Genomic DNA, 12134 nt, shown 5'->3' on the forward strand with positions numbered 1-12134 from the left:
CCAACAAGCTCATGTTGCATTCATGATATGTGCAAAGCCTTACAGATGCCTTATTATGTGACATCCTCTGGTCTGATGGAAATAAAATCGAATTTGGCTTATGAACAAAAAATTACATTTGGCAGGGTCCCTGAGTGCTAGTAAAACTGGAAAAAGTAAATTTAATTTATTATGACTGTAGTCTGGAAGGTTGCAAGCGGTGAATATTTTTAAGGTAGCGTGGATGTTCTGAAGAGTATGTTCACCATGTCTTTTAGATTTATTCATAAGGGCGAAACACAGTTTGGCTTCAAATTCGAACATTTTACAAAACAAATGTCATAGCTAAAATCAATTAAGCATAAAAGTTTAAACAAGATTCAAAGTTAATCAAGATTTAAAATTAGGGTTTGAAAGCAAATAAAGTAATTTTCCTTCATTTTCAAGTACAGTTCTAGACTAATTGTAATTGTGCAATAGCATATGGAGAAGCAGTACATGCATTCTGACAATATCTGTAATCAAAGTGTGATTAAATCTGTATTAAAGTGTGACGCTGGATCCATACTGGGCAGATCACATCGCTGAACCAAAGAATTTTCATTCTTTCAGAAGTGCTAGTTTCATATTGACACCAACAAAACCACACACTGGCCCTTTTCTAGAAAGTGTGAGCCTCATTACATGTTAAAACCAAACTGAAGTGCCTCTGTTTGCCATCTCTCGGTTCACCTCTCCTTCCACTCAAGCACAGACAACGCAGATAGATGAGAGCGCATAGTGGTGCTGAGGCCCACACTGATTGGATGAGAGTGCATAGTGGTGATGAGGCCCACACTGATTGGATGAGAGTGCATAGTGGTGCTGAGGCCCACACTGATTGGAACGCGAGACCAGTGGTCTGTGTCAGAAAAGCAGGTGGAACTGCTAACCTAGTTAGCATGGTAATTTCTGCTTTGTTAAACACTATTGGTGGATCAAGATGGCGCCGACGAAGGCAGCCACGGTATCTAGGTGCGCTCTGTTTTGTTTTGTCTTATAATTCAGTGTTCTGCCAAGATTTCCGGGGTTCTCTAACAAGAGAAGAACTTCTAAACATCAGGACTACAACTCCTGCGGATTTATTTCCCACTTTTCTGCTCCCAGTGGCAGAATTAGTGGGAATTATAGTCAAAGCCGCCCTCGGCTTTGTCCTAGCAGCGAAGCGCCGTAGAAGATGCAAACCGGTGCACTGGTGCGACTCCGTCGGCGTGGGGCACGTACAGCGTTACCGGGGATATTTCTCTCCAACGTGCGTTCACTGAGCAACAAACTGGATGAACTTCAGCTACTGGTGTGGAAAAACAGAGACTTTCATTCATCTTCCGTTTTGTGCTTTACGGAGACATGGCTGAGTGAACTGATCCCAGACTCTGCGCTACAGCTAGCAGGTTTCAAACTGCTGAGAGCGGATCGTGACCCTGTGCTTTCTGGCAAAACGAAAGGTGGTGGTATTTGTTTTTACATTAACAGTGGCTGGTGGGAAGATGTGACAGTGATTCTGCAGCACTGTTCTCCTGATCTGGAATCATTTTTTATTAACTGCAAACCTTTTTACTCACCACGTGAGTTTGCTTCATTCATACTGGTCGGCGTCTACATGCCCCTTCAGGCTAGCGCCAACGAGGCTCAACGTGTGCTCGCTAACCAGATATTGTGCGTGGAGCATGAAAATCCGGATTCCTTGCTTATTGTGCTAGGCGACTTTAACAAAGGCAATCTCACCCAAGAACTCCCCAAATACAGACAACTCATCAAATGCCCTACCAGAGAAGAGAACACTTTGGATCACTGCAACTCTACAATCAGTAAAGCATACCATGCGGTTCCCCGAGCAGCACTGGGTCACTCAGACCACGCCATGGTTCACCTGATTCCTGCATACAGGCAGAAGCTTAAGCGCTGCAAGCCTGCTGTGAGGACATCGAAACAGTGGACCAGTGAGGCTATGGAGGAATTGCGGCCGTGCTTGGACTCTACTGACTGGGATATGTTCATGACTGCTTCCAATAGTCTGGATGAGCTCACAGAGGCTGTGACATCATACATCAGCTTCTGTGAGGACTGCTGTATACCAACACGCACCAGGGTGAGCTACAACAACGACAAACCCTGGTTTACAGCTAAACTCAGAAGGCTGAGGCTGGACAAAGAGGCCGTGTTTAGGAGTGGGGACAGGGACAGTTTTAAGGAGTCGAAGAACAAGTTTAGCAAGGCGGTGAGAGAGGCTAAACGACTGTACTCGGAGAGGCTGAAGTGCCAGTTCTCTGCTAACGACTCTGCTTCTGTCTGGCGTGGGCTCAGGCAGATCACCAACTTCAAGCCCAGAGCCCCCCACTCCACTAACGACTCTCGTCTGGCCAACGACCTGAACGAGTTCTACTGTCGTTTTGAAAGACAATTGGACAGTCCTGTACAACTCCTTTCCACCTGTGAGGTCCCCCCCTTCCCCCCTCTACAGTGACAACCCTCTCCATTCAGGAGAGAGAAGTGAACAAACTGTTCAAGAGACAGAACCCCCCCAAAGCAGCTGGGCCGGACTCTGTCTCTCCAGCCACCCTCAAGAACTGTGCTGACCAGCTGTCTCCGGTGTTTACCTACATCTTCAACACCTCCCTGGAGACATGCCATGTGCCAGCCTGTCTCAAGTCCTCCACCATCATCCCTGTGCCCAAAAAAGCCCAGGCCAACTGGACATAATGACTACAGACCCGTCGCCCTGACCTCTGTGGTAATGAAGTCTTTTGAGCGCCTGGTGCTGGCACACCTTAAAGCCATCACAGACCCTCTACTGGACCCCCTGCAGTTTGCCTACAGAGCCAGCAGGTCTGTGGATGATGCAGTTAATATGGCCCTCCACTTCACCCTACAGCACCTGGACTCCCCAGCATCCTATGCCAGGATCCTGTTTGTGGACTTCAGCTCTGCCTTTAATACCATCATCCCCACTCTGCTTCAGGACAAGCTCTCCCAGCTGAACGTGCCTGATTCCACCTGCAGGTGGATCACAGACTTCCTGTCTGACAGGAAGCAGTGCGTTAAGCTGGGAACACAAGTCTTTGATTCCCGGTCCATCAGCACTGGATCTCCCCAGGGCTGCGTCCTTTCTCCTCTACTCTTCCCCCTGTACACCAACAGCTGCACTTCCAGTCATCCGTCCGTGAAACTCCTGAAGTTTGCGGACGACACCACCCTCATTGGGCTCATTTCTGGTGGAGACGAGTCTGATTATAGGTGGGAAGCAGACAACCTGGTGACCTGGTGCAGCCAGAACAACCTAGAGCTCAATGCTCTCAAGACAGTGGAGATGGTTGTGGACTTCAGGAAGAACACAGCCCCACTCACCCCCATCACCCTGTGTGACTCCCCAGTCGACACTGTGGAGTCCTTCCGCTTCCTGGGCACTATCCTCTCCCAGGACCTCAAGTGGGAACTGAACATTAGCTCCCTCACCAAGAAAGCACAACAGAGGATGTACTTCCTGCGGCAGCTGAAGAAATTCAACCTGCCAAAGACAATGATGGTGCACTTCTACACAGCCATCATTGAGTCCATCCTCACCTCCTCCATCACCACCTGGTACGCTGCTGCCACTGCCAAGGACAAGAGCAGGCTGCAGCGTATCATCCGCACTGCTGAGAAGGTGATTGGCTGCAATCTGCCTTTCCTCGAGGACCTGCACACCTCGAGGACCGTGAGACGGGCGAAGAAGATTGTGGCTGACTCCTCCCACCCTGGACATTCCCTGTTCCAGTCCCTCCCCTCTGGCAGAAGGCTGCAGTCCATCAGGACCAAAACCTCACGCCATACAAACAGTTACTTCCCTTCCGCTGTTGGCCTCCTCAACAAGGCCCACACTGACTGAATGTCCTAAAAAACTTTCGGCACTGCACTCAACTCTATATTTGTATTTTATATTGTAAATTGGCAACTTATATTCTACTTTATTGTATTCTATTTTATTTTAATTGTATTCCACTTAGTACTGCTATTTTATGTATCCTTAGTATAGTTAGACCACATATTTAAATTTAAGATTCCTATATGTTTACTGTATGCACCTTCCTGCCAAAGCAAATTCCTTGTCTGTGCAAACTTTCATGGCGAATAAATCCCATTCTGATTCTGATATTGACTTATGCTAAAACAGAAGTTCAATGCCTGTTAATATAAATAGCCTACAGTAACCTCCGATCAGCGGTGGCGCTAATACCTCGGATACACATGAAAAAAGGGGCCTGAGGAGAGAGTTCCGGCTTCAGGGGCCTGAGGAGAAGGTTCCGGCTTCAGGGGCCTGAGGAGAGAGTTCCGGTTTAGAGGGGCCTGAGGAGGGAGCACTGCATTTGGACTCTATTGAGAAAATGCGCTCGGCTAGAGCCGGCAGTTCTCGAATCGATCTCACGGTACTTTGATGGCGACGTCACAGTGACCTATCCTCGGGGCCGTCTCAAGTCGGACTAAAAGTCTAACCAGAATTCACTGTTTCAAGTCAGACGCCGACTGCAGCGCTGCATGAAGTCAGTCCATGTCGAACGCACCTTTCCTCAGTGATGTGGACAGACCATGTGACTTCCTCACCGTGGACAGACCATGTGACTTCCTCAGTGATGTGGACAGACCATGTGACTTCTTCAGTGTGAACAGACCATGTGACTTCTTCAGTGTGGACAGACCATGTGACCAGCTGAGACGGTAACGCACATAGCTAAACTCTGTACAAAGCGGCATGAGAATAACACGTGTTGTATGCATTTTGATAGCGTTTAACTCAGCAAGACATACGGAGTATGAGGTTATCAAAGTGTATGGCAGTGATGGGCAGTAGCTTCGCTACTTAACGACGCTACTTGCTTAACTACATTTGTCAGTAGCTTGGCTGTAACGTCGCTATTTACAAAACCAATTAACTTTTTAGTAGCTAAGCTCTTTTATTGATCAAGTAGCGCAGTAGCGTCCTCGAAAGCTAATTTCTCCTGGACACATCTGAAAAGCAAAGCACGGAAAAAGCATCTCACATATCCCGTTCTGCAGTTCATGTTACAACCGATCTCACGAGAGCTGAGTACAGCGAGGGCCATGATCGTCTCATCTCCACTCACACAGTGCCTGCGCAGCCAGTCCGACTAGATAACAGCAATTAGCATTTTGGATTAGGCTGTTGTTCAATAAATACATCTAAACATATTTTAGCCTTTATCTGGCTGACAATTGTGTCGATCACTAAAGTCGCATTAACTTGGCATGCAGTTTTTTTTTTACTGAAAGTAGCTACTAATGTATCAAGCTACTTTTGACAGATTTTTGTAACTTAACTTGCTACATTTTTAAGAGTAGTAGCTTCTGTGTAGGGAAGCTGAATTTATTGTTGAGTAGCTAGTAGCTTAGCTCACTATACATATCAAGTAGCTTGCCCATCACTGGTGTATGGTTAATATTGACAATGTTTGTGTTTGATTAATGACTTGTGGTTGTATGTTCATTTCTGAATTAACCATAGTAGGTAACAAGGAATAAAGGAGACAAATGACTAGTAATGTTTTGCAATATCTCTGTGGTTGTCCCAAGTACATATGTTTTATAATTGAACTTGTTTATTGACGAATAGATCATCTTTATGAATACTGTCACATTTGATTTGACCTGTTTAAGAATAGAGTAAGAAATTACAATGTATTGTTTATTTACTTGTAAAAGATTACTGGAAGAGAATAAGAAAATTAGATTAGCAAGTTGACTTTGGAATGTAAAGAACTTTTATAACTATGTAAATCATTTTGAAAATAATACAGATTCTCAATGCAGCTGCCAGAAGGGATGCATCGTGTCCAAGAGTCTTCATTGATATCTCCCCTTTTCAGGCTGTAACATAGACAAGCAGCTATACACCAATGTATGTCACTGAATAAAGAAAACAAGAAAGTAGATTTGTTAAATTTCAGCACATTGCATGTATATAAAAACAAATGAGAAGTTTTCATTTACACTGTGCACAGACCGAGTTGATTTATACCAGATATGGAGATGTCATATGTTGAGGATGAAATAAAAGTTTAATTATACTATAGAGTATGTTCATGATGTAAGATTAATTTACAGTCGTGGAGCCCGCTACACATTTAGCCCCAGTACTTTTTGACCTGTGTACACATCTCTGCATGGATCACAACTTTTTGGAAATGCCAATAACTGTTTTATTTTGGATTCAAAATAAACTTTGTGTGTTGCTTGTAGGGGCACAGACACTCCTAGGTGACAGGGCGTCAGTCATCCTTTGGGATTCCAGAGGAACATATCATCCTCTTCCAAAGCCCTCTGAAGAATGCATGGATTCCCTTCTTCTTCTTCTTCTTCTTCTCCTTGTTGTTCTTCACCTGTCTGTCTTCATCTGCTGAATAGACACAGCATACATCACTGAATTCATTTCACACATTTCAAACTAAGGTAATGGAGGCCAAAAGGAGGCCATCGTGGAGCTTTGAATAACTCACCAGCACACTTTGCAGCCTCTCCACTGCACTGCTCAGGAACAAGATCGGTGAGCTGAATACAGAGACACAGAAATGAACATGTGTAAAAACATCCAAAGGTGAAGATGGTGTTTAGTAAAAAAAGAGCAAGGTGCACAAACCTTAGAAAATCTTAACCCATATTGTCTCTTACCCGAGGAAGCTGAGTGGCCAAGGGGGGGCAGTCAGACACAAAGATCAGGGCCAGGGATCTCTTCTTCTCCGACTCTTTCACAACCTTCTCCAGGAGTTCATTAAGAACATCCTCAGCAGCAATCTCAGACTTTCCATTGATGAGGGCTACCTTCCGTGTCTGAGAGATCTGTAAACAGCAAATCAGTGTAAAGACTTAAATAAGTTACATGTACTGTTGTCTGAACAGCAAAGTAAGCTTTGATGAATGATGCCAGACCTGGGTATCCAGGGGAGTGGTCATGGGAACCATCTCTACTGCAGCTGCTATGAGGTCCTCCACAACTTTGGAAGCTGCAGTCTTCAGGCCAGCCATCACCAGCTCCTTGGCTTCAGCCTTCATGGAGGCTTTTTCAGCACGGACATCAGCAATGTGTCCAGTTGCCACAAGCTGTATGGCTTCGGGAGGCAGTAAGGCCAGGGAAAGACGTTCAGAGACAGCAGCCAGGGATCCCTTTTTCACCGACTTCTTCTCTGTCTTCTCCAGGAGTTCATCAGGAACATCTTCAGTAGTAACCTGAGACTTAGCCTTGCCAGTGATGAGGGCAACCTTCTCAGTCTGAGAGATCTGTAAAAAGTCGTAGGAAACCAGGTAAATATATCAGTTCAACAGAAAAAACACGACAAACTCAACATCAAATGGGAAGGTTGACTGTGCCATGTTGAGGTAATTATTTCTCACCTCAGGATTAAGGGGATTGTCCATGCCAACCACTTTATTGGCTGCTGCTATGGGGTCCTCCACAACTTTGCAAGCTGAAGTTTTCAGGCCGTCCATAACCAACTCCTTGGCTTCAGCCTTCACCAGAGCTTTTTCAACACGGACATCAGCGATGTGTCCAGTTGCCACAAGCTGTATGGCTTCAGGAGGCAGTAAGGCCAGGGAAAGACGTTCAGAGACAGCAACCAAGGATCCCTTTTCCACCGACTTCTTCTCTGTCTTCTCCAGGAGTTCGTCAGGATCATCATAATAAATGATGTATCTAGCTGCAGCAAGCTCTTCTTTCTTAAAAAAACAACGTAAACATAGAACATGTTGCAATATGAACATTGAACATGGCAAGGCCGGTAAAATAACTTTAGATATGTCTAGGTTCATACCAGCTGTTTGGCCAGGATAGGCCTGTGACAGTAAGAGAGGTCAGACAGATGTCTTTTCTGCTCTGAGTCCACCACCTTCTCCAGGAGCTCACTGGGGACTTCCTCAACAAGGATGGGTGCCTCGATCTTCCCACAAAACTCCTCAAGCTCCGAGGAATAATCATCAGCCAGGGGTAGCTGGTACTTGAAGGCAGCAGCCATTTTGCTTTGGTATATCCTTCCCAGATAGGTCGCCACCGCCTGGACCACAGGCTTCAACTGGAAGAAGGTGCTGTTGAAGCCCAGTTGGTTGAAGGTCTTGGCTGTTTCTGTGAAGCGCCGAAGCACAGCGGCCATGTTGTCCCGTGCAATCATGCCTGTAACTGAGATCAGAAAGTGCCTGGAGCAGTTGCCACAATGGGACAGGAAGATGGAAACCACTCTCATGACTAGATTATAGATTTCACAAGTGGCTGCCACAGCCTTCTTTCCCACAACAGAGACAAAGCCCAGGTTACTGAGCTGTATGGTTAACTTAGCCAGAGACTGCTGGACCATCTCTCCGGGTTTCTCCAGCAGGTGCTTCAGGGAACAGGTCATCATGCCTGGGACCAGGACCGCAGCTCCCATGGTGAAGTCAGGCATGGTCAGGGCTAAAGACTCTGGTTCGGTTTGTCCAGACGATGATGTGGAAGTGCTCTTCATGCTCCCTGTTGCCATAATAGGAAGGCCTTTCAAGGCCGGAGAGAGGCATGTCCTCACATCCTGAGCTGCCGAAGACCGGATCTTTTGGAGGAACGTGTCCAGACCCTCCACTGTGATCTTCACGGAGAGAGAAAGAGATAAGGAGATCCAATTGAGAAACTGCTCAGTGTCATGAGAGAGGCTAAGGACAGAAACGAATGCTGTTGTCATTCATACCTTTCCGTCAAACAGCTCTGACAAACGACGTTCGTATGCTTGCATTTCACTGAGAATGTTCTCCAGCTCACAAACTAGCTCACGCATTTTGGTGTTCTCCTCCTGAATTCCACATTTGAAACTATTAACACTGAATAATCATCTCCAAAATGTCACTCAAATAATGACTTCTGAGCCTTTTTCTTTTCTTTACAGACACATTACATTTTGAATAAGCATTGGTTACTTAATCTTTAACATATTAAGTATACAGCAATAGCAGATTTAAATAAATTCCTACTGTGTAATATTACCTGAATCTCATCATATTCTGCTTCACTGTCCATTTTGGTGAAACAGTCATTTACCTAAAGAATGACATAGGCAATCAAAATGTCTATAAAAAGATGTCTAAATAACGTCCATTACAGTTTACTGATAATTATTGCAGATACGGTTTACGACAATGCTGGCGCTGTTGTGAAGAGGACAAAAAGAAGCTTTTACTTTAGTACTTCAGAATGGAATGACATCATGGAAAATTAAGACATTGTGACATCACAATGGTGTGACATCACCTCACGTCATGGTTCTTGTCAAAACCATAACAACTGTACACAAAAACTGAATATTGATTAGGGTAGCCAACTGTTAATTGCATACATTTTGATGTGGAAATCAATGATAATACCAACTAAATACATGTTATGATGCACAGTATGGGTCATTCATATAAACCATAGCTTATACTGTCCATTCATATAAGCTGCCTACATGTTTGAAAATTGTAATCTTGGGAACCTACCAGCGCCATTAGTCCATCAAACATTTAAATAGCCTTTACCACAAATGGACTTAAATTGATATGGCATGATTGGTATTAATAATAGACGGCAGTAATTTAGGGTAACCTAATAACAGCATAGCGCAACAGTTTATCCAACAAAGATTTAGTTTAGAGCTCATCACTGGCTTTGCTTGTATACGTTCAAAAGGTGACACTCACTTCCAGATATCGGCACAGGCCTGTCCGAGATTGCTTTTGAACCACATACTATGAACCCAAATCAACATTTATGGACTGACATAGAAAAGAAGACTTAACCTTTTTAAGTATTACATTAAATAAAATACCACATACCGTAAGCCTGAGAATTCGGTTATTTAAATTGGCGAATTAGTTGTGTTTTTCTTCTTCTCTTGCAGTAAATTATTCAACGGAACGCGACATTGGTCGTAACGTGATCGAGGTCAAATATCTTCTGGTGACTGAAAATTGTGTCTTTTCATTTATAATATTAACTTTTGACGTAACCAATTATGACGTATTTATTCCAATAACTTCCAATGTTAACATATCCTTGCGGTTCTATTGTCAATCACTGATGGTGAAAAATAACATTACAGTTCAACAAACAATAACAAAGACGAAAATACATACGTTATTTAATCAAAACGACAAGGATATAACTGTAAATATAAACGAGTCAACAGAAGAATCCGGTGCATTTAGAAAGGAAGTAACTCAAAACCGGAAAAAAATGTGTGAAGATGATGTTGACAAAGTATATGATTGTTTTTTTTTTCACCTGTATGATTTAAAACCTTCTTGGAAGTCGCTTTGGATAAAAGCGTCTGATAAAATGCACAAATGTAAAACTCCAGTCAAACCATATAACCGCAAACAAAACGACTGTGGATCACAATCATGGACGGGACTGGGAGTAGAAATTGGGCCTGGACTTTAATCCGGACCGGCCTACCAGAACCGGTCCCGTATACGCCACCACAGCGAGCGCCCTGCTAATACATGCAAATTCTGTGCCTGATGTGATGCTTTGGGACTTCCACGCTTAATGCGAGCGCGCGAGCGAATTCTTTTGGCTAATTTGAGGGAAAAATAGTTTTTTGAGCTTGATGTAAAACAAACAAACATAGCCGTTTGTCCAATTGGTAAAACATTGTTTAGTGAAGGTAATTACGTTTACGTTTCTTAACCTAGTGGTTTTCCATCTTTATATTGTCTCTATAGTTAACTTTCGATCTGTCAGTGTCACTGTCACTGTTGTGTGTAAGCGGCACTAAGGGCTGCATAGACGTTCATTTGGAATAGACCAACCGGCCTGGGGGAAAGGGGGGCCGGCCAACCGTTTCGCTCAATCTTCTTCAAAGATTTTTATTAGTAGTAAAAATGATGGGCCGGCGGCCCTCCGGCCCAAAAGTGCTTCGGCCTCCCGATTCTCCCGATGGCCAGTCCGCTACTGATCACAATGGTTTACAAGATGCCTGTGTATCCCTGATAAATTAAACAGATAATTGAAAAGAAGCAGTTAGTCGGTTTTTATTTCCATAGGGAGGCGCCTTAAATCATATCAAAATCAAATCACACCCTTTTATCGTCACTCAACCATACAGGACTGCAACAGAGGTTGAAAGTCGTGGGCGCAGGTACAGGCAAATAAGCAATATTTAACAATTATAACAACATAATCTCATTTATACACAACGCAATATACACATCCGTTACGCAACACAATGTACAATATACACCTAAATAAATTACAATATGTATAGACAATACACAGGTACAATAAAATACACAACACGTATGCAGTTGAGGGCAGTGCTGTTGCCGTATCAGACAGCGATGCAGCCAGTCAGGAGGTTCTCCACAGTGCTGGTGTAGAACAGCGTGAGGATGTGGTGGTTCATTCAAAATTTCCTCTGCCGTCTCGAGAAGAAGAGGCGCTGTTGTCCCTTCTTCACAACAGCCTCAGTGTGGACAGACCATGTGACTTCCTCAGTGATGTGGACAGACCATGTGACTTCCTCAGTGATGTGGACAGACCATGTGACTTCCTCAGTGATGTGGACAGACCATGTGACTTCCTCAGTAATGTGGACAGACCATGTGACTTCCTCAGTAATGTGGACAGACCATGTGACTTCCTCACCGTGGACAGACCATGTGACATTAGGTGCATTCGACATGGACTGCGGCTGCATGAAACAACCGGCGAGAGTATGCTGCGTTGACGTCAGTCACGGCCGATTAAAGGCTGTTTGCTTACTTTACTTTATTTATAATTAAAGGTAGTCTTTCCGTTAGTAAAGAGGCGGGGTAAAACCCTTTCTTCCATAAATGTTTTATTCAATTAAACTCTTTGGTCCGGATTTGAGCTTTGGCGAAACTGAAGGTGTCAGAATAATTACAAAACACTCGTCAAAGTTGTCGTGTGTGAGTCTGGCAAATCATAAAATAGCTGTGTCATCATTAGAAACCCGTGCAGTTGCTCTTGAGAAAATGCGCTCGGCTACAGAGCCGGCAGTTCTTGTAGCAAGTTGACTTTGGAATGTAAAGAACTTTTGTAACTATGTAAATCATTTTGAAAATAATACAGATTCTCAATGCAGCTGCCAGAAGGGATGCATCGCTTC

The 12134-nt window shown here is 44.1% G+C and overlaps 1 protein-coding gene across 2 annotated transcripts; it reads right to left on the reverse strand.

Moving 5' to 3' along the window:
- Nucleotides 1-6141: 6141 nt before the first annotated feature.
- Nucleotides 6142-10141, reverse strand: LOC146234256 (uncharacterized). 2 transcript variants are annotated; one of them, XM_084689242.1, is made up of 9 exons: nucleotides 9838-10141; nucleotides 9011-9064; nucleotides 8718-8819; nucleotides 7818-8618; nucleotides 7399-7722; nucleotides 6937-7284; nucleotides 6679-6846; nucleotides 6507-6558; nucleotides 6142-6403 (listed from the first exon to the last, which is right to left on the reverse strand). In XM_084689242.1, the coding sequence occupies exons 2-9, from the start codon at nucleotides 9041-9043 to the stop codon at nucleotides 6279-6281; spliced, it is 1953 nt and encodes a 650-aa protein (XP_084545368.1). In that variant the 5' UTR covers nucleotides 9044-9064; nucleotides 9838-10141; the 3' UTR covers nucleotides 6142-6278. The 2 variants fall into 2 exon arrangements, with proteins under 2 accessions (XP_084545368.1, XP_084545367.1); XM_084689241.1 differs by having other exon boundaries at nucleotides 6142-6406.
- Nucleotides 10142-12134: the final 1993 nt, after the last annotated feature.

Source organism: Hypomesus nipponensis, chromosome 23 (assembly GCF_054491055.1).
Source record: "Hypomesus nipponensis isolate SF chromosome 23, ASM5449105v1, whole genome shotgun sequence".
Classification (NCBI taxonomy): domain Eukaryota; kingdom Metazoa; phylum Chordata; class Actinopteri; order Osmeriformes; family Osmeridae; genus Hypomesus; species Hypomesus nipponensis.